The 10,871-nt window shown below is 37.7% G+C and overlaps 1 protein-coding gene across 3 annotated transcripts in view; it reads right to left on the bottom strand.

Annotated features, from left to right (window-relative positions):
* Nucleotides 1–247: 247 nt before the first annotated feature.
* Nucleotides 248–10,871, bottom strand: part of LOC103461464 (dehydrogenase/reductase SDR family member on chromosome X-like) — a 40,226-nt gene continuing 29,602 nt past the window's right edge. For 2 of the 3 annotated variants that reach the window (XM_008403763.2, XM_008403774.2), the window contains 4 exons: nt 9,809–9,910; nt 7,217–7,424; nt 5,544–5,751; nt 248–4,532 (listed from right to left, as the gene is read on the bottom strand). In XM_008403763.2, the coding sequence (XP_008401985.1) occupies nt 4,353–4,532; nt 5,544–5,751; nt 7,217–7,424; nt 9,809–9,910 (698 nt within the window). In that variant the 3' untranslated portion in view covers nt 248–4,352. The remainder of the gene's footprint in view (nt 4,533–5,543; nt 5,752–7,216; nt 7,425–9,808; nt 9,911–10,871) is intronic. The other variant, XM_008403769.2, reaches the window with a different exon arrangement.

Here is a 10,871-nt window from a genome sequence, read left to right as displayed (position 1 = left end):
TTTTTTTTTTACTATATTTTATCCTAGGCTTAAAATAAGACAAATGTCATAGACAAAATAGTAAATCTATCCAAGGAAATGTTATGTCCTCTGAAATGACGGAAACATGGGGACATACCAGTGTGTGTTTCACGTATGGATCTGAGAATGTCTCAAAAGTTCAGACTTTGCTTGAGGCTGGCAGTCTCATTCTGAGCACATCCAGGCTGACAGATTCTCGATGAGACGGTGCAAAGACATGGAGAGCGAGTGGCACAATGATATGTTTATTGAGAGGCTTTGGATAATAGAAAAAATAGGGGTGGCTGCTGCTGGAATGTTACAACCGAAGACAGGAAACATGGACATCGATTCCCTTAACTAAACAGACACTTACTCACGCATACAGGCGCACATCACCAAACGGCCTCCATCCCATCGCTCTCGAGAGAAAAAACTTACGGCAATGCACGGGACAAGACGGTATCACAGTTACTACTAGTTTAGTTCTACATGAGAAAATTCACAGTCACATAAGAGGGAGTTCTTTTTTTTTCTTCTTAGGCACAGAAAAAGCAATAAGATGTGCATCTCAACAACAGCAAAAATTATGAGAAAACTAAAACACATTTTCTTAAAACCTCAAAGGGCCGAGATGAACTGAGTTTTTACCATGGTTCTGTGGTGGGAACTTTTTTTTTTTTTTGTTGAGTCTCAAAAATGCAAGCCTGGACTTAGAACAAGTATAAGGTTTCCATGCTTTAAGTGAACAGGGAAAACAAACATATTTTCTTATACTTTAATTGTCCCAAAGTAAGGACTCAGTTCATCTGGCTCCCCCTTTTATACTCAGCTCCTCATATACATATACACATTTAGGATTTTGCAAAACATGGGACTAGAACATTTAATATAAATGTAATCCCAGGTCAGTCAAAGGAATGGCTATTAAAGCGTTTTCAATCTACACACACCTCCACTGGGCTCCTCCAGCGCTTTAAATAATCAAATACAAGTTTACCACGTAGACGAAACCACTGACAAATACTTACTGGAGCCGTTTTAGCTCCTTTTCTAAATTTGCAGTTTAAGTTCGGACAGTTCACTTGCTTGTTCGTGCCTCTGTCAAACGCTCACTCTTTGGATAACCTTGTGCTCAGATGAAAGAGTCTGAAGCTCTCTTGGTCCCCTCCGCCTCACTTCTCCCTCATTTAAATACACCGAGTTCAGCAGCTGGACTGAGAAAAACTAGATAGCTCTTTGACAGGATGTAGCACACATTTGTAGCCTTGCACTCTATAGAAGAGCAGAGCTGAGTTGTAAGCTGGTGTTTTTTCCATTTGTGTCACAGGAAGCAAGCACATTTGTTTCAGTGGGAATATGTGTGTTATTTACTCCAGTAGCCTAAGGGAGTCACAATCAAACAAGGAAGCATTGAGGCGAACAGTTTCCGAGTATTGTGTGACAACACTGAGAAGGCAGAAAACAAAATTCATCCAAACACTGAGAAATATTGCTGGCATTGAGTAGTGAGTCCTCACACAATTATGAGCCTACAAAAAAAAAAAAAACATCTAATTATTTGTTTGCTTCAGAATTGAATTACTAATGTAATTGAAGCAATGGCACAAAACTGTTGTGACTGTGGAGATAACTCATTTACTGGACTTCTGGTGCAATTGTATGTCCAAATCAAATTATTAATAAATCATATTTGGACTTGGAGAAATTGCAAAAGCGTCATATCTCAACATTTTGTTGTATTTACAAATAAACCTGACGAACATAGCAAAGCAAAGAGTCTGACAGTCTGTTCAAGTGTTTTGCAACTGTTTCTTAAATGTCTCACAAATATCAAAGCAGGACAAATGTTGTCTTTGATTAAAGTCAACCTTCAAAAATGACAAAACCGGTCTGAGGTTGCTGACTTAAAATGACAAAACCGGTCTGAGGTTGCTGACTTAAAAAGGAGTGGTTTTCTGTCTAAATCTGATGGGGAAAAAAATCTTTGCAAAGTACTCACCACCAAACTGTTACCTATAGAATGACCTTTCCGGCTGTACATGTATAACAGTACAAAATGATGATCTGATAGCAACAGGTCAATCTCATGCTATGCTATGCATGCGCTCGGTATGCACCAATGATGTGAAAAACACACCAAGACTGTGTTTTTTTTAAACTAACGGAAATATTCTGTGACAAATGTATCTTTCTTGTAAGCAAGTAAAAAACATAACAGAGTTTTCTTTCAGCCAGTTGACCAGTAATTTGCAGCAACTTATTTTCGTGTTTGAGGGAGTCCCTTTGTTCTATAAATTGAGGAAAACCCTGGTGCTCCATGATTCCATCTGATCACCTGATCAGATGGAACAAATCTGAAACAATATATATTTTTTAAAATGACTGGATAGCAGTGCATACTAACAGTTATTATAATCACTGGACAAACTATACAGACCTCTCTGTGTCTCACGACTCCTGATCGTCACAATTAAACATTTCTTTACTACGAATCTAAAACTGAACCCTCCCTTTTTTATGACATCTTGCTTTGTAGAAAGCAGACAATTGCTGACAGACAAAGTTGCAGGAGGATACTACAGGTTTAAGTAAAAAATCTGGTAGACTTTTACAAAAACAACAGGCCAGTAAAATGACGTCCTCCACCTACCTTTAGCTGTCCAAATAAATTAACAAGAAAAGGACAGAGCAGGTTATCTACGCTCTCATTTAGGGAGGAGTAACAGATTCGGTTTGACCTCACAGTTTTCTGGAGGAGACAATGTGAGCTGCATCCCTAAAAGGATCCAGACACTTAGTTAAGAAAAGGCAAAAACCTTTAAACGTAGCTACTCTAAAAAAAGCATAACACTAAAAATCTCTTCACATCTTTGTACATGTAGACAGAGAAATTTCAAATTACTCATATATCGGGAACTTCTCTGCTTCCATGCTGAATGTCTGTGCCAGTAGCTAAATTAGCTACCACAGTGATAGTATTGCTTTATATACAGCAAACAAAGATAAGAGGCTGACTTCTAAATGGCAAAGAATTTAGCCTAAGAATGTCAATTTGAGATAAACGTTTGATCTTCAATGCTAAAATGCATTAATCACAGTGGAGAGGGCATTATGGCGCATCTTGTGTGAGGGTGTAGCCCTGCATGAGAGACAGCTGTGTTTGTTTGCTGGATAAGCCTTCGCCTGGACGTGCTGCTTCCAGTGTTTTCCGAGCGAGCGTCTGTGTCAGCTCACCAGATAGAGTTTTATTCTCATCGTGGAGATTTTTCCATCCCACAATGCACTGGGAGTGGCGCCAAATAAGAAAGCGGCATTAGCTGCAGCTGTGGGGAACCAATCACAGTTTGTGCGCTAGAAAAAAAAAAAAAGAAAAAGGAAAAAAGTGCTTTCTCTTTTTCCCCTTCCTCCAAAACCGATTATTGTTTTGTTCCCCATCAACATTTATTGGGTCCATAAGAGTTCATACTAGACTTCTGTGCATACTGCACACATGTCCCCGGTGCAAAACAACAGTACGTATCAAAAACAAAAACGTATGACCAATTTCTCCTTTTTTGTGTCTGAACTGATGGAGAAAAAGAAACACCTGGAAACCCTGGCTTTGCAATAAATTATTTTTCAAACGTTGAGTCATTCACAGACTGAGGGAAAATTGTCCCAGGTTCAAGTGTGTTGAAAGAGATTCTTCACATATCCTTCCAAATCATTTTTAGGTACTAAGCAATGTCTTTAAAGTAAGCAAATCCTTCACAATCTGTCTTATTAGACAGTAAATCTCTAGAATGAGAGAAAAAAAATAAAGTGCTTTGAGTGAAAAAGATGGATTTATGTATTGATAACAGTAGTCATTACTTTTCTGCACATCCTAGACTTGTACTCTAGATTAATTGTACTAATGCGTACCTTTTCGTTATCACTTAACCCAAACATTTGGATCGTCGGAAAAAAAAATTTGTCTTGTAACTCATAGATTTAGCAATTTTTAGATGGCCAATTATTGATATCCAAGAACAAATTCATTGATTACAGAAATCTGGTTAGTGATTCTGCTGGATGACACAAATTTATGTATGTCTGCATATATTGTTTGCTTAGAAAGAAATATAAATAAAACAACATAATATAAAGACATATTCTCTTCACTTTAGCCCTTCGTAAGCAGGTCTGGAAAAACAGCTTGCCAAACTCTACGCAACCAATCACAGTTCTATCTGTGCGACCAACACCTTCATGTGAGATTTGGAAAATAATTTTAAAAAGGGTCAGAAATAATGTAAGCCCAAGTTTAAGGTCTTTATGTGATGCTTTCAAATATATTTAGTCCTCTTAGTCATCTTTAGAGTCCCATGTTACTGTAATCCCAGCAACTGGAGGCTGATTTCCCATAAACTCAATGGAAGCTGAGGGTCAAATGTAGGCGGGGTCGTCATCTCCCTTCGCCCGTTGGCCCAGTAGCCTCCGCAAGAATTCTCATCCAGGGCTGGTGACAAAGTGGCTGACAGTACAGTGGCAGCGCCCTCTGCAGGAGTCTATGGAAAATACAAATACATGCAAAATAGTCTGAGTTTCCAAGAAGGTATTCTTGCATACATATCTAAAGCAAAAGCATCGACAAAAAACATGGCAGTAGAAAAAGCATGAACAGTATTTACTGCGCATGAAAGCAGAACGACTGCTGTCACTGCAGGTTAAGTTAGGCTCAAACCAAGTGTGTGTTTGTTCCAGACGTTAAGTGTTGGATGCAGTGTTGTTGAAATTTTAAGAAAGATTTACTGTCACCATAAACATATTTTAAAATGCCTCCTAAGAGCATAAAAAGCATTGTTCTGTGGTAAGCATCATGTACAAGCCATATCGGATCACAGTATGTACAAAATTAAATTTCACTTGTTCTTTTGTAGGCCTGTATTTGTTCACGTCGAGGGCTATGACCACCAACAATAGTTTCTGAGAAGAAATGTAAACCTAAGTACAAATAATATTTAGGTTAAATGTAATAAAATGGAATGGAACAAGGAATAGGTATTACACATATAAAGGAAGTTGCAGCATGGCATAGGAAGACGGGACATTAAAGCAATTCTGCTCTCAATCTATTGATCTATTGGTTTAGTGCTAATTGATGACCGACAAAGAAGGTTTCTTGTTACCATGGTATTATTGCACAAGCAGCTGGTGATGGGGAAAAAAAGAGAGTTCTCTCAAAACCTTCTTAGCCTGAGTTTTGCAAAACATACTGAATGCACTAGCTCGATGTGTAAATCTCAGCTTCCAAATCGTTCAGTGTGCGAAGTAGGTGCCATAATGAAGAAGAGGTAAGAACTTTTTTCTGCTATTAGTCAGCCACAACCAGGCGGTCCTGACAAGATTTTTAAATAGAGTTATCACTCACTTCACAAAAGAGAAGGTAGTGGAGTTGGGTTTTTTTGTTCCAATAAAACACAAGCAATGCACAAAATTAAACAATGTCTTTGTTAGGGGTTTATTTTTCTCCTTAAAAAAACATAAATGTACATTTTTAGAAAACGTGCAACATTTACCCTGAACAGGATCCGAGCAATTAGACTTTGTGCCAAATGTAGAGGTGTGCAGAGATGCTTATATAGAGCCGTATCCACCATGCCTGGATCCACGGCACATGAAACCACTGGAAAACCTTCTCTCTGCATCTCCTGGTGAAGGTGGGAACTGAACAGCACCTGGGCCAGTTTACTTCCACAGTAAGCAGCATGAGCTGAATAATGTTGGCTGAAGAAACAGAAAACACAACGGTACTTTTAGACTTTAACAATGACCCTAAATAATGAGTCCAGTTGTGTGTTATTAAATGAAATCAGCAATCTGAATGATCAATAGTATTCTCTGATTAGTCAGTCTATGTTTTTAGCTTTCAATGTGAAAGCTTAGACTGATTTTATGGTAACTTTTGTGATATGCAGTTGTGATATCATTGACGGTTCACAAAGCAGGAACCCTAAAATAACTCCTTTTGTTCTTTCAAAAGACTTCAAAATTGACATGGTGCCCCCTTTGATCTCCAGCAGGTTTGATGCAGAAAAAAAAAAACTGATGAAAAAAGATAATAAATGTCAGGCTACCATTTATTTATCAGAAGGATAAAAAGTTCCTCATATCCATGTTTGCAATAAAAAAACCCAACAACAATTATTCCATATGATTATATCTTCGTATGCCAACGCCACATTAATGATGAAGCAAAACAGAGCGACAGCCTGTTTCTAAACAGATCTGTATCTCATATTCATTACATGCGCAACACAAAACTACAAGAAAAGTCCTGTTAGATCTTTCTTTATGTTACAGATAGTTATCTCTATCACAAGTGCTTTGCCTGGAAGACTTCAGAGCCACAARTTAAAGTTAAACAATATCAGCTATAACCCATGGAAATGCAAATGAGCAAAAAGAATGAAGAATCTAAGCTGCTAATACTTCCTGACAGCAGTGATAAGAGCTGAGACGATAATGAGACATGTGAAACAATTTTCTTCTCATCAATGCCAAAACAAAATGAAGCAGCTAATGATAATGCAAACACCAAGACATCGAGTATAACAACACCTGGTATGAAATTGTTTTCTGAATGAGGAAAAAATACCACAATCATTCCATAAGCAAAAAATATACAGTTTTCATGGTCCGTCAAGGCWGAWAGATGGTAATTGTTATCCAGAACTTGTAAATGTTGTACYATTCAATTAACATTTTCCCTTTTACAATGCTGTTGCTACTAGAGTAGCACTTAAAGCTGCAGTATTTAACATTTATAAAGAATAATGTTTTTTACATATTTCTTGAAACTGTTACCACRACCTGCRTGTAATTCAATCTCAGTATAAATACAGATGTTCTGTGAAGGCCTCGGAGGGAAAACAAACACAGATGCACGCAGAATGCAACTCTCCCAATCTTACTGAGTTTGAGCAACTCAGCAAAGAAGAATGGGCACAAATTTAAATCTTTACATGTGTTAAACCCGTAGAGACATACCAAACTGCAATTGCAGAAAAAGGCTGAATAAAAGTGTCCCACTTTTAAGATTTTAATTTATAAAAAAMAAAATCATGAAAAAATGTTCTTCCACTTCGATATTCTGTACAAACTTGTGAAGGTCTATCATCAAACCAAATTTTATCTGTAATGTGACAAAATGTGTAGAAAGTTCATGAAAGTGGAAGAAGTGTGTACCCACCAGCTGTTTAAGTCATTCAGTCTGATTTCCCCGATGGAATGAGCTGACGACGAAACATTGACCACACAGGAGACGTGACCGGACTTCCCAGAAWCCTTCAGTGCATCCAGGAGGAGCCAGGTCAACAGAAAGTGGCCCAGGTAGTTCACACCAAAGTGCTGCTCAAACCCATCCTCAGTTCGGCCCTCAGGAACCAGCATCACACCGGCTTAAGAWAAACAAAAGTCAACATATCTGTTATTACTAGCTTTGTATGCGAAAAACCCCCCACATCCAATCATAATAAACACAATTCTCAACTTTTTATTAGATTTGGAGGAACGCTTGAACAAAGGAGAATACTCCAGATTTTACTTGGGGGAACAAATCTGACTGTACACTGCTGTGCTGGTGCTCAGTCTAATGGTACAGATTCKTGTTTACTGCATTATCAGGGTTCCTCTCTCACCGTTCATTCAAAGTACGTTAAAAAATAAATCTTTGTTAGGAYGACAGACCTTCAAAACAACTTGCAAGCTTGTAAACCGACTTCCAGCTTTCTCACAAGGAACATCAACCTCAAGTTAATAGGATCTGAKAGCAATTTTACAGCTAAAGCTTGTCGTGTGTGAGGGCCTGGTGACCAAGCAGGGGTGTACCTCGTGTCTCAGCCATCGAAAATGAACTTGTTGTGAAAAATGTTTCTTGTTTAGGAGCAATCAAATTGACAAACAAGAAGGGACTGCTTGTGACACGTTGACTTAGTCGTTAGCTTTCTGTCGTCACTGCCACCTCTTGTTCCGATCAGAAATKATTTATGCTATGAGCAATCTCACTTTCTGACCAACCTGACAGTGATTCAAAATGTCAACAGTGCAGACGTCGTGTTGCGCCYGGAAACGACAAGGGTGACGGACATTGGCAACCTTCCCAAAAACTGACTGCTTCCTCGGCGTACCAGGAAAGGGCCTTTGGATGCAACAACCATTCACAGCAAAGCTCAAAGAAAGAGAATTGTGTGCTGCTCCCTTGCATATGCTGCACCAATGAACCCCATCTATCACGGGTAAACAACCACTTAATTTAATATGAGGTCTGTGCGCCATCAGTCACCCAGAGTCTCACATCGTCTCGCCGTCCAATTTCATATGAAAAACTCTTGGGATAAACATGATTTAGAGAAATTGTTGAAATTTATGTCATAGACGCTTGTCTGCATGCCTAAACAGACCATTTTAGTCCTGGCACAGGGAATCTTCCAGCTGCAATCAGTGATTACTTACAGGAAGTTACAAGACCTTGGCAAGTTTGAAATGAGATAATGGGACTTTTAGCATCAATTAATCATTCATTTATGTCAGTGGATTTTCATTTCCAAAGCTATATGTAATTTTGACCTAAAGACGATCACGGAAATCTCATTATAAATTAAAACCTGTCCACTCTGAGACTTTTTTTAAAGCTCCTGTACTTCTCACGTTACTCCTAGAAAAGCCCAGCTCAGATTAACGTCTCAAAGTTTAGCGATGATCTTCATGACGAACAGAGGAAGGTACAGAAAACACAACAAAACTGAATAATTCAGTAAYTTAAATGTTAATATTACRTGTCATATCTGCCTCTAAAGTGGAGTTTAATGAAGAGGAAAGAGGTGCCTGAGTTCAAATTCTATGTAATTATGTATAATGTTTCTCTAAATGGTGCAACTGAGATTTAAATCCTCTGCACAGAATTTAAATTCTGACACTGTTGACAGCATTAAACTACACTTCAATGCTGAGGATTTAAAACTTGTGCTSAATACATAAAGTAATGCACTTGCATTAATACTGCTTTAACTTTTTCCACACTTCGCCATATTACAAGCACAAACCTCATTGAATTTTAATGGGATTTTACCTGTCCACAAACAAGCATTRCAAGATTATGAAGTCGGGATTCTTGTTTACTGCATTATAAAGTAAACAAGAATCTTTAAAAAAAGAAAATACATTTCTTTTTTTTTCCGAAAAAAAAAAACAAATGTATTTCTTTTTTTTGGCTATTACAAATAAATAAAACTCTAAAAAGGATTGGGCCTGCATTTTCAGTTTTGCTGCAATTACAGCAGCATAGCTTTTGAAATATAGCCAACAGCTTTAAGCCTYGGAGTGAAAGATTTAAATATCTTTGCAAAAAAGTTCAAGCTCTGATAGATTAGGTGGAGAGCATTCATGAGTATCAAGCTTTTGCATCAGACTCTCAGCTTTATTTTTGTCTAGATCATTCTAGCCCATGCATATGCTTTGAACTAAACCAACCCATCGTAGTTTTGGCTGAATGTTTTCATAGTTGTACTCCTTGGAGATAAACATCCAGCTGTTTCTCCTCCAGAAAACTATCCACCATGGTTCACCCTGACAGAGAGCATTTTCACATGTTTATCTCTTTCTTTCACTTCATACCCATGAAATATTATGTGCTAATCTACCGCAAAAAACCCATAAAATTACATTGAGTTTTGTGGTTGTAATGTGACGTAATGTGAAAAAGGTCAAACAGGTATGAATATGTTTGCAAGGAACTTCATGTAATGACTACTCTACAGATTAAGACTGTGTGTCTCTTACCTACCATTATTTACCAAAATATTAAGTGGCAGGTTCCTCTTCTTGAAGCTGTCAGCAAATTGTTGGATTGACTGCAATGAAGCAAGGTCCAATTTCTCAAACTCCACTGAAATGGACAGAAACACACACACACACACACGCACACGCGCACACACACACACACACACACACACACAAGCGATTGTAAATGGATTATTCCTGCAAGCACTTTTGCCAGTAAAACATCAAAGAGAGTATTAATCATCTCTTATAGTGGGCTCTCCCACTGCTATGTCTTAGTCCATCATTTCATATCTTAAATTACTAATTTTGTCAGAACCCATCAAAGCTTAAGACTTTACTATCTGAGCTTTAGTGCATGATAAGATAGAGGTAGGAGAGCCCTACAAAGGAGCCAAGATGGCTCTGCGTTTTGGTGATGGTTTATCTTTGAACAGGGTTCCTGCACATTTGTCATGTCAAATTCATTTCTGAAACGGAAAATAGAAAAGTTAACCATGACTTTACYGCCAGTGCTGAGTTCATATTTTAAGTTCTTAGACACCTCTGAAAACTACGGATAGGTACGGCGAGAGCAAGCAAGATAGACCGGATGAAAGAAACGAAAGCAAGAAAGTGTAGAAAATAAAGCGAATGAGAAAGAAGGAAGCAAAAACAAGTTATTTCTTTGTTTGGACAGGAGGAAGGAAATTAATGAAGGAAAAGAATAAAGTATAGACTTAATGACTGTAGGAAATTATTTTCATAATTATTWAACACCTAAGGTGTTAAAAAATGAAATKACACCTCTGGACACAATTTAAATGACTAAAAGTCATCAGTCACAGAAAGTTTCCTGCATAGTTACATTAAATGAATAATTGGTTTAACAATGTAACGTAACCTTAGGTTTGAAGTTAAGCTGCAAAAGATTAATATTTTGCAGCTTAATATTGTTTTCTGCTTTTGCAAGAAAAAAAAAAAAATCGATAACACTTTAATTGACGGGTTGTGAATGAGACCGTCATAAACATGACATAACACCTGTCAGGAACATGAGTAAGTCTTCATGAATATTTATGACTGTT

The sequence above is a fragment of the Poecilia reticulata genome, linkage group LG2 (assembly GCF_000633615.1).
Source record: "Poecilia reticulata strain Guanapo linkage group LG2, Guppy_female_1.0+MT, whole genome shotgun sequence".
Classification (NCBI taxonomy): Eukaryota; Metazoa; Chordata; class Actinopteri; order Cyprinodontiformes; family Poeciliidae; genus Poecilia; species Poecilia reticulata.
Note: the sequence above shows the minus strand (reverse complement) of the source record. Positions and strands in the feature narration are given on the sequence as shown.